This window comes from Doryrhamphus excisus, chromosome 16 (genome assembly GCF_030265055.1).
Source record: "Doryrhamphus excisus isolate RoL2022-K1 chromosome 16, RoL_Dexc_1.0, whole genome shotgun sequence".
NCBI classification, from domain to species: Eukaryota; Metazoa; Chordata; class Actinopteri; order Syngnathiformes; family Syngnathidae; genus Doryrhamphus; species Doryrhamphus excisus.
The window spans coordinates 11,049,259-11,068,497 of record NC_080481.1 but is presented as its reverse complement, the minus strand read 5'-3'; the positions used below and the strand labels follow the sequence as shown (position 1 = coordinate 11,068,497).

The following is a 19,239-nucleotide window of genomic DNA, read 5'->3' as shown; positions in this document are numbered from 1 at the left end:
CATGAATTATTAGACCATTTACCTTTGGTCTTGGACATGTGGAAAGGGTGGGTAAGTGGTGAGAAGGGCTAGACATGCTAATCTTCATGCTAAATGCCCAACAACATTATAAATAAAAGCTTGCCTGAAGTAAGACGAAAGTTTCCTTCCATCCTCAATGATCAACCCGATCAATGTAATACGCTACGCTAGCCTGCTGACCCGGCTCAAGTCTAGACTGTGATTCCAATTCCATCTGTTCTATCAGCGAGTACGCATATATTTTATCATTTAATAAGTGTCTGAGGTATATTGAGAGCTTAAACCTGGATTTAACTCTGCATTTAGCTTGTTAGCGTCCTTCATGGCGAACAATGGCAATTGAAGAGAGACGTGGAGGGATAACAGTCAAGCCGTTTGTTAAAAACAGACATTTTTCTTTAATTAGTCTTTTTTGTTGTCATTTCCATGTGTTCTCACAGCATAACTCTACTGTGTAAAACATTCCCGACTTGTGTAAATCATATTTCTCAGGGACACAAACACATATTTGATGCTCTCACTGTACGTTGTGTTGTGTTGGTGTACAGTTATACAGTACTGTTGTTGCAGGAATGAAGGCTTGAAACCGGTAGTCAAACACAAGAAGCTATAAATTTGTTTACTTTTACATGAAATTGTTTATATATCCATATATATTTACACAATAAATTGATTTTTAAAAGTACTATAAGGACTTACTTTGGTCTCATTTTTTTACACTACAAAAACTATGGCATTTCTCCAAGGGTGTGTCAACAATTTTTATATTCCCTGTAGTTGTTGTATTATATAATGAGACATTTATATACACTACATACACAATCATGGAAATACAGTGATGTATATAGAAACTATTATACTGATTGTTTTTATATTACTCTTGAATTATTTATATTATTAAATATTCATCCTACATTGCTTATTTCAAAGTTAATGTGCCGGGAAATCTTCAGACTGTTGTGAATGATGCCCAAACTGTCAGACACCCCTTGTGATTGACGTGCTTTCAACAGATCGCAGCATACACTGCCATCTAGTGGCAAGAAGGAACCAGACACCCTATATATGCGACATAGACACTTTATTTCTGCCTTCTATGTAGTGTTTTAGATTTACGATATCTGGGAATACTTAAGGTTTTATGAATTAAACATCACCAATTTACTGTGATTTTACCTTTTCAAGTTTTATTTCATCATAATAATGATATAATAAAACATAACATAAAATAGTAATAATAATAATAATAAACTGCAATTAACTTACCACACAGGCATAAGATTTTTGTTTAATCTAAGGAACTATCATGAGATGTTTCTCTAAGTTGGTTGGAGTCCCGAAACACGGCATTACAAGTCACAAATTTGAATCGTCTTTTTCAGTGGGAAGTTGACACATCTATAAAGTGCCTGGCTTTTGTGATGTAAAAGAAAAGAAGAGCAAGAACCTTCACCATTACCAAATCAGTGTTTTTTACAGTCTCCAGTCATACAAGACATACAAGTCCAAGTTAGGTCTCAAGTCAAGACAAAACAGGTCGAGCAAGCCCATAAGTTCTTACAGGCCATAAGCCCTGTTTAGTGCAGGGGTCACCAACACGTCGATTATGGTAGTCCAGTAGGTCCCTACCCTCATTGGCGCAATGAGGTAGATTCTGTGAGTCTGGCCGTTTCACTCACGGTGTCATCTTACAAACAATATTAAGCTCACCACACAGCAACTTAACACGCAAAAGATATACCTCAGAAAATTTCCCATAATGCATTTCGTTTGAGCAAAGCATTTGATTGGAAGATGGTGTTTCCCCTGTCCACCAGAGAGAGCCAGATGACCCATAGCCCAGAGGGAGGCTGACATCATTGCAGCTTCCCAATGAATGCATTGTTAAGACGCAATGCATCCTGGAAGAACATTTTTTATTTAAAACTCATATTGGTACATGTTTGTATATTTCGGTGGCACACCTTTTCAATGTGAACTAACTTAGTTAGTTAACTTAGTCAACTTAGTTAGTTAGTTTAAATTAGGGTTATTAGTAAAGTATCCTTAGTAAGATGACATATTGAGTCAGACTGTGATGTTGTTGTCCTTTGCTTTTCGGCCAAAAAAGTGCATTAGAAGCAAGTTGTAAAAAACAAAAAAAACGACATACTAACCCCTTGTGATTTTTGTCAAAAATCATCGTCCTCAAACACTGGCATTTTATGCTGTTTCTGGATGCTTCAGGGGCCCCTGTTGAGTGTGTGTGAGGTTTCCCCTGTTTTTTGACCAGAAATATGCATTAGAAGCAAGTTGAAAAAAATGAAAAAAACGACATACCCCTTATGTTTTTTGTCAAAAATGACCAAATTCAAACACTGGCATTTTATGCCGTTTTTGGATGCTTCTCAGTTCCCTGTTCAGCGTGTTTGAAGTTTCCCCTGTTTTTTGACCAGAAATATGCATTAGAAGCAAGTTAAAAAAATTGAAAAAAATGAAAAAAAAACCGACATACTAACCCCCTTATGTTTTTTGTCAAAAATCACCAAATTCAAACACTGCCATTTTATGCTGTTTTTGGATGCTTCTCAGTTCCTTGTTCAGCGTGTTTGAGGTTTCCTCTATTTTTGACCAGAAAAGTGTATTAGAAGCAAGTTGAAAAAAAAAAAACAAAAAAAAACGACCCCTTACGTTTTTTGTAAAAAATCACCACTCTCAAACATTGGCTTTTTATGCCCTTTTTGGGTGCTTCTGGGGCCCCTGTTGAGTGTGTGTGAGGTTTCCCCTGTTTTTTGACCAGAAATATGCATTAGAAGCAAGTTGAAAAAAATGAAAAAAAAAAAAAACGACATACTAACCCCTTACGTTTTTTGTCAAAAATCACAAAATTCAAACACTGGCATTTTATGCCATTTTTGGATGCTTCTCAGTTCCTTGTTCAGCGTGTTTGAGGTTTCCTCTATTTTTGACCAGAAAAGTGTATTAGAAGCAAGTTGAAAAAAAAAAACAAAAAAAAACGACCCCTTACGTTTTTTGTAAAAAATCACCACTCTCAAACATTGGCTTTTTATGCCCTTTTTGGGTGCTTCTGGGGCCCCTGTTGAGTGTGTGTGAGGTTTCCCCTGTTTTTTGACCAGAAATATGCATTAGAAGCAAGTTGAAAAAAATGAAAAAAAAAAACGACATACTAACCCCTTACGTTTTTTGTCAAAAATCACAAAATTCAAACACTGGCATTTTATGCCGTTTTTGGATGCTTCTCAGTTCCCTGTTCAGCGTGTTTGAGGTTTCCCCTGTTTTTTTGACCAGAAATATGCATTAGAAGCAAGTTGAAAAAAAAAGAAAAAAAACGACATACGTTTTTTGTAAAAAATCACCAAATTCAAACACTGGCATTTTATGCCCTTTTTGGGTGCATCTGGGGCCCCTGTTGAGTGTGTGTGAGGTTTCCCCTGTTTTTTGACCAGAAATATGCATTAGAAGCAAGTTGAAAAAAATGAAAAAAACGACATACGTTTTTTGTCAAAAATCACCAAATTCAAACACTGGCATTTTATGCAGTTTTTGGATGCTTCTCAGTTCCCTGTTCAGCGTGTTTGAGGTTTCCTCTATTTTTTGACCAGAAAAGTGCATTAGAAGCAAGTTAAAAAAAACGGAAAAAAATGAAAAAAAAAAACCATACTAACCCCTTATGTTTTTTGTCAGAAATCACCGCCCTCAAACATTGCCATTTTATGCCCTTTTTGGGTGCTTCTGGGGCCTCTGTTGAGTGTGTGTGAGGGTTTCCCCTGTTTTTTGACCAGAAATATGCATTAGAAGCAAGTTGAAAAAACCTGAAAAAAACGACATACTTTTGATTTTTGTCAAAAATCCCCGCCCTCAAACACAGCCATTTTCTGCCATTTTTGGATGCTTCTCAGGCCCCCGTTGAGTGTGTGAGGTTTCCTCTGTTTTATACTGTATATAATGACCTTCTCCTGTGTTTTCTAATTGGTTACCAAGCTTGTTTTGAGTGCTCTAAAAGAAAGAAAGACCTACCGTTTCCTCACTGACTCGCGAGCAGCACAGGACACATTTTACTCAACACAATGGAGATGGGTGTGTGATGCTTCATGAAGCTTTGAGGCTTTCTTTTAATACCCTAACCCCTATTAATTCAAGTAGGGGCAATTGATAAAAAAGTAGGTCATGTCCAATAACCAGATATCTTTAATATTCACTCATTCTGCTCTACATATTTGTATTGCTAGAAGATATTGGGTTCAGACCACGCACCCCCGCTTTCTCTTCCTGCAAACTAACTTTACTTCAGGCATTTCACTCTTTTTCTAATTCAAGGAGCACCTGACAGATTAAAGAACATACTGTCAAAATAGCTATGCTCTGTGTGTGTGTGTGTGTTTGTGAGTCGGCATCGTGGACACAGAGGAGTCTCAGTGTGAGTGCTCAGCAGGGGTTTAAGGTGTAAATCTGTCTGACAGCGAAAGGAAAGCTTCATTTAGAAGGCCTCACTAAAACCTCAGAGGTTGACAAAGTGCTCGCCGGCTGACAGACTCGCCCGCCCATAGATGCTCTTCTTCCTCCGAGTTCCTCTGTGCTGAGTGACACTTTCCTTTTTGTGTACCAGATGCTCAGAAGCATCCTAAACGAGGTGCATTCCTTATCCACACACAAACACACCATGTCATGTCATCTGCTGTCAACACCGCTCTCCCTCTCTTCATTAAAGAAGGTGAGCTATCAGCAGCTAAACAAGGGAGGAGCAACATGTGAGAAATATGCTGAGTATTAGTGTCAGCTCTCTAAAACCCTCGCTTATTATGGGCTGTCTGTCTGTGTTAGTAACTCTTTGCTGTGTCTTCCTATCGCTCACAGACATCAAAATAAGACAACTCGACAACAACTCCGACTCATTTACACTCCAAACAAACAAGTGTTAACTTTCATATTATTCTTCCTCATGTCAATTTTCTCCTCTTGTCTTCACGTCATTGTGCTGTCTTCTTCTCCTGTATATAATATTATTTTAATAAGCCTGACTGAGAACATTCTTTGTGTGTCTGTATTCATGTATATGTCGTTTGACGCGTGCATCAAGCGTAAAGAAACCGTTCATTTCAGTGAACCGAATCATTCAGTAAAAATATTTTGTTCATTTCGGTCAGCCGTGTTGAGTCAGTCCGTTCACTCATGTTCACGTTCATACCGACTCAACAGCACAACAACACGTGACGACGAGTGGTGTGTTCATTCCGTTCACAAAAAAGAACTAGTCATTTTGACCCGTTCGTTCATGACAGACACACCACTACGGGTTTCGGTGAAATTGCTATTTCGGTATCGATTCATAAGTCACTACCAATAAACTCTATTTAGGCTTTTTCTTAACATATACTGCACTGTACAATGTAACGCTGCACTTGGCCAACGTAATAAATGCCATATAACACATACAACAATACACTAAGTAGTGGGACAGAAGGATACAAACTATGTGAGCCACAATGCTAACTTATGCTAGGTTAGCCTAGGTTTGTTGAAGAAAAACAAAGTGATTAATTTAACTTACAGCTTCCACAATGCTAACATATGCTAGGTTTGTTGAAGAAAAAGAAAATGATTAATTAAACTTACAGCTTCCACGTCTGGTTGGTTACGTCTCAACTTTCAGGAGGCTTTTTTTCGGACGTCCTGAAAAAGGCTTGACGCAAACAAATAATAATTAAGTTGTTTAGCTAGTTGTTTTTAGCTAATACAGTGAAGAAAATAAGTATTTGAACACCCTGCTATTTTGCTATTTCTCCCACTTAGAAATCATGGAGGGGTCTGAAATTTTCATCGTAGGTGCATGTCCACTGTGAGAGAGATAAACTAAAAAGAAAAATCCAGAAATCACAATGCATGATTTTTTAACAATTTATTTGTGTGATACAGCTGCAAATAAGTATTTGAACACCTGTGTATCATCTAGAATTCTGACCCTGAAAGACCTGTTAGTCTGCCCATTAGAAGTCCACCTGCACTCCATGTATCATCCTGAATCAGATGCACCTGTTTGAGGTCGTTAGCTGCATAAAGACACCTGTCCACCCCATACAATCAGTAAGACTTTAACTTGTAACATGGCGAAGACCAAAGAGCTGTCCAAAGACACCAGAGACAAAATTGTACACCTCCACAAGGCTGGAAAGGGCTACGGAGCAATTACCAAGCAGCTTGGTGAAAAAAGGTCCACTGTTGGAGCTATCATTAGAAAATGGAAGAAGCTAAACATGACGGTCAATCTCAATCGGAGTGGAGCCCCATGCAAGATATCACCTCGTGGGGTCTCAATGATTCTAAGAAAGGTGAGGAATCAGCCCAGAACTACACGACACGACTTGGTCAATGACCTGAAAAGAGCTGGGACCACCGTTTCCAAGGTTACTGTAGGTAATACACTAAGACGTCATGATGTGAAATCATGCATGGCACGAAAGGTTCCCCTGCTTAAACCAGCACATGTCAAGGCCCGTCTTAAGTTTGCATATGACCATTTGGATGATACAGAGGAGTCATGGGAGAAAGTTTTATGGTCAGATGAGACCAAAATAGAACTTTTTGGTCATAATTCCAATAAGCGTGTTTGGAGGAAGAAGAATGAAGAGTACAATCCGAAGAACACCATCCCTACTGTGAAGCATGGGGGTGGTAGCATCATGCTTTGGGGGTGTTTTTCTGCACATGGGACAGGACGAGTGCACTGCATTAAAGAGAGGATGACTGGGGCCGTGTATTGTGAGATTTTGGGGAACAACCTCCTTCCCTCTGTCAGAGCATTGAAGATGGGTCGTGGCTGGGTCTTCCAACACGACAACGACCCGAAGCACACAGCCAGGAAAACCAAGGAGTGGCTCCGTAAGAAGCATATCAAGGTTCTAGCATGGCCCAGCCAGTCTCCAGACCTGAACCCAATCGAAAATCTTTGGAGGGAGCTCAAACTCCGTGTTTCTCAGCGACAGCCCAGAAACCTGACTGATCTAGAGAAGATCTGTGTGGAGGAGTGGGCCAAGATCCCTCCTGCAGTGTGTGCAAACCTGGTGAAAAACTACAGGAAACGTTTGACCTCTGTAATAGCAAACAAAGGCTACTGTACCAAATATTAACATTCATTTTCTCAGGTGTTCAAATACTTATTTGCAGCTGTATCACACAAATAAATTGTTAAAAAATCATGCATTGTGATTTCTGGATTTTTCTTTTTAGTTTATCTCTCTCACAGTGGACATGCACCTACGATGAAAATTTCAGACCCCTCCATGATTTCTAAGTGGGAGAAATAGCAAAATAGCAGGGTGTTCAAATACTTATTTTCTTCACTGTATATTAGGCTAAACATGGTACAGTAAAATGAACTAGAATATCAAATGACTCATGCTTTGATGTCATTTATGTCAAACCCAAAACGTTGAAGTTGTGGTGATAAAAGTGCAGCGAGATGTGTCGTTTTAGCCATAACGTGATCCCTTTTTTACTTGGGGTAATCGGTTCCAGACCAGACAGTGATAAGTGAATTTCCGCCAAGTAGGATTCCTTATTTATGATTGGAATATTGTCATAGTTAGTAGGGGTGCCATAAGATATCTATATTAAAACTTCACAGATATTTTATTTATTTTTTAAAGTCTTGTGGGCACGAGAATGGGACCATTATAAATAATTTTGCCGGCCTCAATATATTGCCACGTTCATTTTGTGCATTGGTTTCATCACCTAGAACAACAGCATGAACGGAGTGAGCCCTTTTGGCCAATCATACAGCTTTTGTCTCAGTGGGTGGAGGCGGGGCCAGAAGCATACACACAGTGCAGAAGAGTTTAAAACCTTTTAACATTTTTCAAGCACTCAAGGCATAAAATAACATTACATACATCATTACGGGTTTGACTGTGTCTTCCGAATGCCTTATATTTATATTTGGTCCTAATCACACGTGTGTGAGGTCTTTTCGAGGAGGCGTTTTTGTGATGCTCTTTTGAATCCATATTGTTTTGAGAATCCAACCTCTTTACTGGGCTCACAGAATCACCGTTGATGTACTACACTTCTGATGTTAACAACTTCATGTCAAAAAATCAGTCTGCATGACCAACTGAATTCCAATGAAGTCATTTTTCGTCGTGAATAGTATTCAACTCCCTGCCTACTCTTGTCCCCCCCCCAGCGGCTATGAACTGCCTGACCAAGAACGTGGGCCTGTCCAGCCAGCGCAGGATGAAGCTCTCCGACCACTCAGGTGTTTTGGGACTGCTGCAAGTGGAGACTGGTCAGGCGTATTAGTACTACTCAGTGACCGCACAGAGTGAACAGGACAACATACACCTCCCACCGCTACCATGCATTACACAATTTCACAGTCATTTACCGTGATATTCGGATACAGGTGGTCCTCAGGTTACTTCCATAGCTCCTTGTAACAGCGCATGGAATCCATGACCTCTACGTAGGCCTGTCACGATAACAAACTTAGACTGATTATTTTCCTAGTTTGTCAACATTATTTTGAGACTATTTTTCATTAATGTATTGATAATTCATGGTATAATAATGCAAGTACACCGTATCAAAAGCAATAAACTGTAATTTCTCAAGAGACTTTTTCTCTGAAACCTAAGCAACAGGTTAGAAATCTTGGAGTAATAATGGACTCAGAACTGAGCAATAATGAGTTTTTTAACACATAAAAAAAGATTGAGAGACTAATCCATGCCTTTGTTGATGCGCAAACGGGCGAAAATAGATTTTCACAACAGGCAATAAATTTATTAGAAATTAATAAATAAATTATTAGAGCGCTTGGCACACGACTCACACAGCTAGCAAGTAGTGCACTCTCTCACGTGTAACGCCACCTAAACCCACTGGGACAAAGAGACTGAATGACTGACTGGAGCGTTCGCTCACACTGCTCATTCTGCTATAAAACCAACACGCCCAGGTGTTGAGGGAAACATCCATAGTGAACCCTCTTGTCATCCAGCCTGTTTGAGGGAGATAGAGTGGAGAAAGCTAACACGCATGAACGTCAATATATAGAGACCGGCAAAATTTATCTTGTAGTTAAGCAGGCCTAACCATCTAAAATAAAATAATCTTTATCCTGAATGATGGTCATGGTGCAAAAAGTTCATGTTCTCCAGCGAGAACATTGAATCCATTCTTAGGAGCGTGTGTTCATAACCACAAATAAACACAATAAACTGAGAATCACCTGTATTGAGGGGAATTATTATTAAGATGCTCAATGGAATCATTTAAAAATGAAGTATGTTTTCAATCATATTTTAATTTATTCACTGAATAGGTTGGTTTATTTTTATCCTTCAAATGAATTAGTTTAACAAAACTGGAATTTGGAAACTGCCACTAAAAGTGCAAATGAATGTGGTGTCGGTTATGCATGTTTTATAAACATGTTATCATGTTTATGATGACATAATTATCATCATAATTATCATCATCATTTATATTATGTTAACATGTTAATTATCGTCATCTCATAACAAACATGACAACTATGATTGCAAGTGTGATACAAACACATCTTTTTTTTCAGACCGTTCCATTTTCATACAACTCTCTGATTAATGTAAGAAAAATTGTATATCTTTGTAACATATTGTCAACTTGACAAGAAAAGTCAGGTGTTTTAAATAAGATTCATCAAATGTTGTCATTTGAGCCAAACATACGACACTATTGCAGTGTTTCTATTCAGGCCAAGGAACAAAGAGTCATATAAATGAGGATTAGGATGGATAAATCATCTCATCTGTGTTTTTTTTTTTTTTAATTCATCCTGATGTTGTTTCATTATGTCATGTCACTGTCCAACAAAAAGCATGTATGTTCATATTTTATCTATATAAAGCCCTGGCAAAATATTTTTAGTGTTTTTGGAAATACATGCTTTTTCTTGAACAGCAATGAATGACGTTTTGTACACTTTAATTACACTTGGCTTTGATTATTTAATAAAAACTGAATTTCACTAAATGCATTCATGTGTGTATATGTCTCCACAATGATTATCACTACTTTTGTTATGAGATAATTAAATAACAAAAGAAATGACACTGGGCCCCCCTGGTCAGTTGTCACCACATCTGTATTTTTCGGGTCCTTGGAATTTTCCTATCTTTTTGTCCTGAATTGAAACAATAGTCACACACACGGTACTACGGGGAAAACGTAACCTCATTCAATACGGTACATTAAATATTTCCCTCAATGAAGACTGATGGGGGTCTCCTGCCTTCTAGCGCTGCACATCACATTTTCTTTTGCCGTCATGTGCATCCATCTTTTGGGTGATTCCCAATGACTGCACATGCCTTTGTCAAAATTCTGTGATTTTAATGAAACCATGTTCACTTCCACTACTAGTTTCAGTCCAATTTGAATGAACTTTGAATCTATTTGACTCTAATGACAAATAATATCAAATAACTTTATTCAACTGGAAAACATAAAAGGTTAACGGACCACTGTCCAACTAAATACCTTGGCGGACTAATGCACTGGTCCAATGATTTTAGATGGCAAATTAGATCAAGGAATCTTTGACAATTGTTTGTATTGCATCACAAGCATTAATAACAAGGGCCTTATCCTTTGTCCTACTGGAAACGAGGCTCTATGCATTTAAAACACTGGTCATGAATGACTGCTATGTAGGATAAAAGATCTAAAAAGGACATTGACAGGTCAGTGGCCAAATACGATCCACTACAACATGGTCATAAACAGATGAGGTGCGATAAAAACACACAGGAAACAAGGGGGCGGGGTTGAGGGGCTACTAAAATGGGTGCTTTACAGAACATACAAAAACACGCTCTTAATGGGTTAATACAACCAATATGAGCTGGAAAAATAAATTATCTAAAAAAAAAAAAAGCAAAAAGTTGACAGCATTGAGCCTTTTTTTCTGTGCGGGAATAAAACCACAATGCATTTTCCTTCTTTCAAAGAAAATGAACCCATTCCTATTAAATTGAATGTTAAAGTGTTTGCATCACTTACTGTACTTCTTCTCGCTGGCGAAGTCCCCCGTCACCTTGCATGCTATACGTCGGGGTGCCAACTATCCTCCAGCCATTGCTCTAAAGGAATCAATGGGATTGTTGGACATTTTCTTCACTTCCAGACACATACACACATTTCAGACAAGCATCTCATGTGCAACGTCCTCATCTCAAATCTATTCCCCATGGGGAGGCACAGTTTTATTCCTTCCGCTTTGGGATAATGTCTAAGACACACAGACTTTACTACCTCCGGGAGGATCTCCACTTGTCACTAAATTACAAAGAAGTCTGCGTCGGCCCGCCTGGTAATCCTCCTCATCCACGTTGACCAACAGTTTTATCGCCTCGTGGCCTACAGCCTGCTTAAGAGAATCTGTGATGAAAACTCCCTTCAGGGCCTCTAACAATGATCCGTTGATGTAGTCTCTCCAGAAAGCATCCAGGTAGGTGAGCTCAGAGAACTTGATGTCACAGATGATGGAGCCCAAGTCACGAGATTTGAGGATGGTGTTGGCCTGGTTGAAGCGCTCAAACTGTCGCTCCACCGCTTCTTGTTTGTTGGAAAAGATGTTGCCCTGGAGGGCCGAGTCGTGCTGGCAGTATTCGGCGCGAACACGCAAGCGGATATCTGAAGAAGATGAGCATGGTAAGGTTACAAGGTAAGTTACAATTCTTCAAATTTTCACCAAAATTTGACCGAGGTTTTTGGACAATATTGCACATAACATTTGCCAGTCCATTTGCACTGTACAAATACAAACATATATTATTTTATCAATTGATTGTATTCTGCTGAGTAGCCAGACCCGATGCTACATGTAGCTACTGTATGTGTAGTTCTACTTCTATGGTTTTCATCCTTTCTCCTCACTTCTCCATCCCTTGCATCGTCCTGTGGTCGAGTCTCAACAATGCCATATAAAAATCTGAAGCCTCATGATATCTGCTGATGTGTCCTGTGACATCGCACAAGACGATGCTTTCAAATCCGAATGGTTGTGCAACAATTAGAATGTTTAAAAGCATAGTGCGTGAAGTCAGCTGCCTTCTCCTCACTTCCATGGACACCAACACCACATCATGAAGTGACTTAAAACCTTGTACAGTTGAAGGGGACCTATTATACTCATTTTTGGCCCTTTGTATTGAGTTGTGGACTCCTACAGAGCAGCTACACACAATAACGCGCATAGAACACTTTCTACAACTTATGGAATCTGCACCTATTCCAGATGTATTTCCAAAACGGTCTGTTTTAATTTATTCCACACACGGCCTACCTCCTGGCAGGCCCAGAAGGCCTTACAATAGCTACGGTTTGATCCTGGAACAGATCAGGTCTACTGTATGTCCTATGGGACCAACTGTACATCTTCTAAAATGACAAAAAGATCCGTCATACCACAAGTTTGCTTCTCTCTGAAGTCGGACGAAGACTGGCTTCTCTTCCACATGCCGTTAGGTGCAGGAGGAGCTGGTTTCACCCGGGATGGGCCAACATAGGGTCCTGATGGGACAGAACAAAGACCTAACTGGGGGCTGTGACAACAACCAAACCAACCCATCTGAAATCTAGAATGGCCCCTTGTGGGACTAATAAAGGCATGTCTTATCTTAACAAATATGTCTCTAACAGATCACAATCGCTTCTTTTTCTTCGGAGGATGATGGAAACAGAACCTTGCGGTGCGTGGACACGGAGACCTACCTGCCATTCTGTGAGGCGCACTATCCCTGCTCTTCATGGCTCCTCTAGGTGAAATGTAGCGCACCGATGTCTCTTCCAGGTACTTGTCAACAGGATCTGGGCACACTGACAAACAACTGGTGTTGATAATAGTTTCACTACACTATAATATTTACATTTATACAAGCTGAATATGTCATATTGAAGGAAGGGATAAAGCAATGTAATCCCAGCTTCCACCACTGAACGACATGGGGTTGCTACATCTGTCACTACTGCCCTCTTCAGCTTCTTTTCCACCATTACCATTCCACCAGTGGTCTCTAGTTTAGACAGTGCATAAGCTTTTAGGCATATAGGATACCTGACCCAAGAAGCCAAAGTAAAAGTTTAACCGATCCAAGGATTTTTCTTTCAAAAGTCAAAGCTGATGTATGTGAATGTATTATTTTGGTTAAAACACAAATATAATAGGTCTGCTTTCATGGATGAGTAAGGGAATTAAAAAATATTCACATTTCACAGGCCGAAATCAGCCGATATTTACATATTTAAATCATTAATTGATGACCAGGGCGGCACGGCGGTCGAGTGGTTAGCGCGCAGACCTCACAGCTAGGAGACCTGTGTTCAATTCCACCCTCGGCCATCACTGTGTGGAGTTTGCATGTTCTCCCCGTGCATGCGTGGGTTTTCTCCGGGTACTCCGGTTTCCTCCCACATTCCAAAAATATGCTAGGTTAATTGGCAACTCCAAATTGTCCATAGGTATGAATGTGAGTGTGAATGGTTGTTTGTCTATATGTGCACTGTGATTGGCTGGCGACCAGTCCAGGGTGTACCCCGCCTCTCGCCCGAGGACAGCTGGGATAGGCTCCAGCAGCCCCCGGAACCCTCGTGAGGAAAAAGCGGTAGATTATGTAATTATAAGGCACCATCTCATCACAATAGTGTGATATTAGATGCACAATGAATATGTATTTAAAGCGCCTGTGCGTGTTCTAAGGCACACTTACTAGGGTTGCAGTAAAACTGTGTGCTATTTAGGACAAAGCACCTTTATGCGCTTTTGCAATACATTTTGCTTGTGTGTGCACGCGGGTGTCTCCCCAGGCTAGCAAAAAGCCCCCCCTTAGACGTAATGTGAGCATAGAACAAAATGTATATCAGAGAGTATAGGCAACAACAGCTGCACGGCTCCACCCATATGTGTTGGCTGCGGCTGTGGATTTCTTCAGCTACAGTGCCTGCTGGAACCCACGCATAGTGGCCATGACGTCAAGGTGCGGATCATCTGTTTTTGATCGCTTTACCTCCCTCATCAGTAGCGATGAGAAGAGTTCTTTGCACGACTGCACTGTAAGAAACTGTACTAAAAATAAAATAAACATGACCTTGGCACGGACTGTATCGTGGTTTCCCTGTACTATTACACTCATCCCTAGCACATTCTTACGTCTAAAGCTGCATGAAGTGGAACAAACACCTATAAATCAATACGTTTATGTGACTTAGCACCCCCCAATGCCACAGTGAGATTACACAAAGACATCAACATTCAACATTATTTGTGAAATAAGACCACTAAAGTACACTCACCGGCCTGGCGTTTCTTAAGCGTGACATAAGGCAACAGGTCATGGCGAGTGATAATCCTCAGAAGCTGGAGCACGTGTTGAAAGTTGGTCTCGTCACAGCGACCCTGGCGCTCCAGGGCCAACAAGAAATCCCTTCCACTCCGGATGCCGCCACGCTCATACTCATCAATCACATCCACAAACAAAAAAGACAGTACTCTAACGTCCCGATGTGTGAGTTGGGCTCCAACTATGTCAAACATGCGGTGTAGAGAGTTCAAACCATGTGACCTGTCCACCGCCTCCTCAGGCCAAGGCTCAAAACTCCTTGATCCTCTGGATATGTTGGAGTTCACAAAACAGGCAGAAACTCCACTAGTTGTCGCCAAATTGGAACATCCCGGCCGGCGTGGAAGAGCTCTGTTGTCCGTACGGCCAGCCGTGGCGCTGCTCTGGTTTGAGTCAAGTGGATGAGCCTGAAAATGAGGCTGGGCTTGCTGTGCTGAGTCATTGTGGGCAACCTGGTGATGAAGAGCCCCACCGTGGAGTTGAGGCTGCTGTGATGTCATCTCAGGGACCAAATAGTACAGGGAAGAGGTCAAAAACGGCAACTCCTGCTGTCTTCTGCTCCACCTTATGACTAGGAGTGGAACACATACACATTTATTTTACACACATTATCACTTGAGAATACACAACAGTACCAGTCGTATTACAATAATCACCTGTTCACATTTGCGTTTGCTGTATTTAAACGCTTGTGATGGTAATGGAGGTTTGGGCCCTAATGTAATGGACTTTGGACCAATAAACACAACAAATGTAGTGGTATTAGCCTCTTTATTGTTTCCCCCACATTGAATCAGAATGTTGTGCAAAAGTTTTTTGATTCAGGAGTTGAACTAAGAGACCAGTAAAAGGCTACGGGGGGTTTAGCAGTTTATTTTCAGATTACAGTTGAATATGATTTTTTTAAATAATCTGTAATCATCAAATCAATCATCACTACATACAACAACGACATCACCCACCCAACGTCCTTCGCCTAATGCTGAAGACATTTTCAGTTAGTAGAACCTTTATAACACAACGTAAAGCATGCATACGTGTTATTGCCGGTACCGAGACAATTAACAGAATTGGCCTAACAATATAGTTCGCAAAAAAGTTGTAGTATAGTTGCTTTTATGTAACAAACATTCAACAACTGACCTCACGGAAAAGACACTTTAAAGTGGAATAAGTGGAATAAAATACTAAATCGTGCATTTATTGGTCATGCTGGTGACCTGCGTGTTGGTTTGTTGCGGACCCAAGCTAACATAGCCGTTGCTACTAAGCTAACCAATAGTTATTTAACGTCAAGTGGATAGCCGGAATGCATTGTGTTCGCCTCTTTGACTAAACATTATATTTAACAATCTTTGCAGCTCGAAGGGAGTTATAACACCGTAAATACACCGACACGGCTAACGCTAAACTAGCGAGACACGTCATCTTGCGAGGTTTCTTCGTGGACAGAGGAATGCTTTTTGAGTTACTACATAATGATGAATAATTATAAACGTTGCAAGACTCTTACTTTGTGGTACAGCGCCTATTTACCAGGAATGAAGCTTGGTTCGCTGCTTTTTAGGCCCTTCAGCAGACACCACCTGGACTTTAGGATAAAATGAAAGTACTTCCTGTTTACAGTACGTTCATTTCCTCCCTAGCCTTTGCATTCTTTGCTCTCATCCTCCGCCTCTTCTTTGAGTAATACAACTTTATTGACATTCACAAAAACAAAAGGCCTACAATATCGAAAAAAAGATATGTCAAGAATAACACATTATAATTTGTAAATCAATTATTTTATATACACCAGTAAAACCAAATCAAAGTAAACATTAAAAATCAATTGTTGCACTATTTAAAGTTGTGACGAGCTTTAAGGCTTTGGAACGTGAAGAGTGCTTCAGAATGGTTAATTTTGCTTTAAAAAATGTTTTTTTTTATTACTACTTATCTCTTTATGCCCCCTATTCTCATTCCTCAGATTCAATTGGCTGTCAACAAATAGTTTCAAAGAAGATTACTGCCATCTATTGGACATCAGGAGAATATCAGTATCAAGAACAAAAAAAAGCTGTCGCTTTTAATGATTATATTACTGAAATTTTTAAACAAATATTATTAATGGTTACTATGAAGATTTTTTTTATTTAAATAACCACATTTTCAGGTACCTAATATGACTCTATATTAGAAATTATTAAGGAATATTTTACCTTTAAGGGTGTAATTACCTTTCTTTCCGCCGCATTCCCCCTGAGTCCTAAATGCATAGGTTCAAAAGATCTAAGACTATCAATAACAAGTATATAAATCATTTTCATAATGAAGTAGTTTGGAAAAATGCATTGATAACATTAGCTTATACCATCCATCCATCCATTTTCTATTGCTTGATGGAACTGGAGCCTATATCTCAGCTGACACAGGGCTGCCCATGCAACACCAGTGCAGAACATGAATTGTGTAATGGGACTAAACTATTTATAAAACCATTACCATCCTTCCACCGAAAACAGGGCTAAATGTAGATTACATTACTACACCCTACTGTCAGAGGACTACTATTTCCAGTCAAGGACATGACACATTTAAAATAGCTCTCTGCATCTGTGGATCTATTTTTAATGCCAGCATTTGGACATATTAATAATATACAGGATGACAACTAAGAAAATTTGTCATATATATAACAGTCACTCTCTGAAGTGAACATTGATTGGCTGTCATTGTCTTTGGGCTTGTTTAGCATCACCTCATAGGTGCATTGCAGTTGGGAGGGCGCGGTGAGTAGCGGAGAGGAGACATAAAAATGGAGGAGCATGTGAGAGTTGTCGGTCCAATGAATGGGACTTGGGACTAGTCTCAAATACAATGGAATGTAAATGGCATGCATTTGTTTGAGTCTATTAAAAACAATAAATGCCTTTAAAAGTCCATTTTTGGGGGGTTATTATTATGATATTGTTCCACCACAATAAGTAATGAATTTAAATGAAATTATTACAAAGTGAGGGCTTCACTCACAATTTTTAGGGGAAGATAAAAAAACAGATTAATTATATAAAATAAGTCCCTCTACCTTACTTACATTAATATTTATTTAAATTATTTAAATTATTTGGGCAATTTACTGTTCACGCTGCACTTTACATTATGTTGTTCACATTTGGTGTCTATTCTATCTATTTATTCTCCACATTATTATTATTATTATTATTATTATTATTATTATTTATTATTACTTATCTTCTTTTGTGTCTGTTATTATATGGGAGCCAGGCAACGACATTTCGTTGGCAATTTCACTACTGTGTTTTGTGCAATGACAATAAAGGGAGTCTATCTATCTATCTAAATTAACTACAGATCATGATTAATTAATTTCTCATTTAAAAAAATCTCACTAATTATGCTATTCACTGGATGAAAAGTGAATCCACTAGAGTGATTTCAGTAGTAAGTGTGTCCATGTGTTGATGCAAGTGGATAAAAAGCACAGTTGCTCCACTCACTGGGGATTGAGGTGAATTACAATTTTAATTCCTTTATTGATTGAAAATTAAGGGAGTTTCCTAGGACCGAGTGTTGTTATAAATGCTAGAAATGGTGAGCATAGGCACTTGAGCTTCTTTACAGGAAGTTCCTCTTTGTGGTATTTGGGCAAACAGCAGCCAAATGAGCTTGTAAACACCTCGGAAACGGCAGGGGGTCGTTACTCAATAGAGCTTACAGTGTCATAAAGGGTGCTTGGGCCTCACTAAACTTGGATGTCAAGTCAGGGGCCACAAAAGATACCTTGAAACCCCTGCTCTAAATTATGTGAGTATGAATGTGTCCTGGGCGGCACAGCGGACGAGTGGTTAGCACGCAGACCTCACAGCTAAGAGACCTGGGTTCATTCCACCCTCGGCCATCTCTGTGTGGAGTGGAGTGTGGTTTTCTCCGGGTACTCTGGTACTCTGGTTAATTGCCAACATTCAATTAACCATAGGTATGAATGTGAGTGTGAATGGTTGTTTGTCTGTATGTGCCCTGTGATTGGCTGGCGACCAGTCCAAGGTGTACCCCGCCTCTCGCCCGAAGACAGCTGGGATAGGCTCCAGCCCCCCCTGTGACCCTCGTGAGGAAAAAGCGGTAGAAAATGAATGAATGAATGAATGTGTCCTGGGCGGCACGGCGGCCGAGTGGTTAGCGCGCAGACCTCACAGCGAGGAGACCAGGGTTCAATTCCACCCTCGGCCATCTCTGTGTGGAGTTTGCATGTTCTCCCCGTGCATGCGTGGGTTTTCTCCGGGTACTCTGGTTTCCTCCCACATTCCAAAAACATGCTAGGTTAATTAACGACTCCAAATTGTCCATAGGTATGAATGTGAGTGTGAATGGTTGTTTGTCCTGTGATTGGCTGGCGACCAGTCCAGGGTGTACCCCGCCTCTCGCCCGAAGACAGCTGGGATAGGCTCCAGCACCCCTGCGACCCTCGTGAGGAAAAAACGGTAGAAAATGAATGAATGAATGTGTCCTGTGAAAGTCACTGGGATAGGCTCCTTCTCACCTGTGACCCTAAAGGGGACGAGTAATAGAAAAAGGATGTATTAAGTTTAAACTTCCAAACTATTTTAGCAGTTTCAAATTTCAACATTTATATAGTAACAGTCATGAAGTTGGAATCTCCCCCTACCCTAGTTTGACATTACCTAGATACAATATTATTTTCTCTCTTGGACCTTGCAGTCATAGTATGTAAATATGATCCTTAAAACCATGTCAGCCAAACCCAAAGGCAGTATGTAAATCCACCAAGGCTGCAATGTCCCCCTTTTGATAGGTGGCTTCTTTTGTTTCCTATTTA

The 19,239-nt window shown here is 40.0% G+C and overlaps 2 protein-coding genes across 5 annotated transcripts in view; one reads left to right on the top strand and one right to left on the bottom strand.

The window, feature by feature from the left end:
* Positions 1–10,213, top strand: part of LOC131104218 (paired box protein Pax-7-like) — a 38,319-nt gene extending 28,106 nt beyond the window's left edge. For 2 of the 3 annotated variants that reach the window (XM_058051177.1, XM_058051176.1), the window contains one exon: positions 8,204–10,212. In XM_058051177.1, the coding sequence (XP_057907160.1) occupies positions 8,204–8,319 (116 nt within the window). In that variant the 3' untranslated portion in view covers positions 8,320–10,212. Of the gene's footprint in view, positions 1–8,203 lie in introns of all 3 variants that reach the window. The other variant, XM_058051175.1, reaches the window with a different exon arrangement.
* A 387-nt stretch (positions 10,214–10,600) lies between these two features.
* Positions 10,601–16,075, bottom strand: dedd (death effector domain containing). 2 transcript variants are annotated; one of them, XM_058051179.1, is made up of 5 exons: positions 15,939–16,075; positions 14,356–14,973; positions 12,778–12,882; positions 12,472–12,576; positions 10,601–11,697 (listed from the first exon to the last, which is right to left on the bottom strand). In XM_058051179.1, the coding sequence occupies exons 2-5, from the start codon at positions 14,900–14,902 to the stop codon at positions 11,294–11,296; spliced, it is 1,161 nt and encodes a 386-aa protein (XP_057907162.1). In that variant the 5' UTR covers positions 14,903–14,973; positions 15,939–16,075; the 3' UTR covers positions 10,601–11,293. The 2 variants fall into 2 exon arrangements, with proteins under 2 accessions (XP_057907162.1, XP_057907161.1); XM_058051178.1 differs by having other exon boundaries at positions 15,916–16,066.
* Positions 16,076–19,239: the final 3,164 nt, after the last annotated feature.

Bases quoted from the DNA above. Each gene is read 5' to 3' on its own strand.
- dedd (XM_058051179.1), bottom strand. From the start codon at position 14,902: ATGACATCACAGCAGCCTCAACTCCACGGTGGGGCTCTTCATCACCAG. The intron at 12,883-14,355 runs GTGAGTGTACTT...GTTGTTTGTCAG, and splicing joins GCTTAAGAAACGCCAGGCCG to TGTGCCCAGATCCTGTTGAC. The intron at 12,577-12,777 runs GTAGGTCTCCGT...CTGTCCCATCAG, and splicing joins TGCGCCTCACAGAATGGCAG to GACCCTATGTTGGCCCATCC.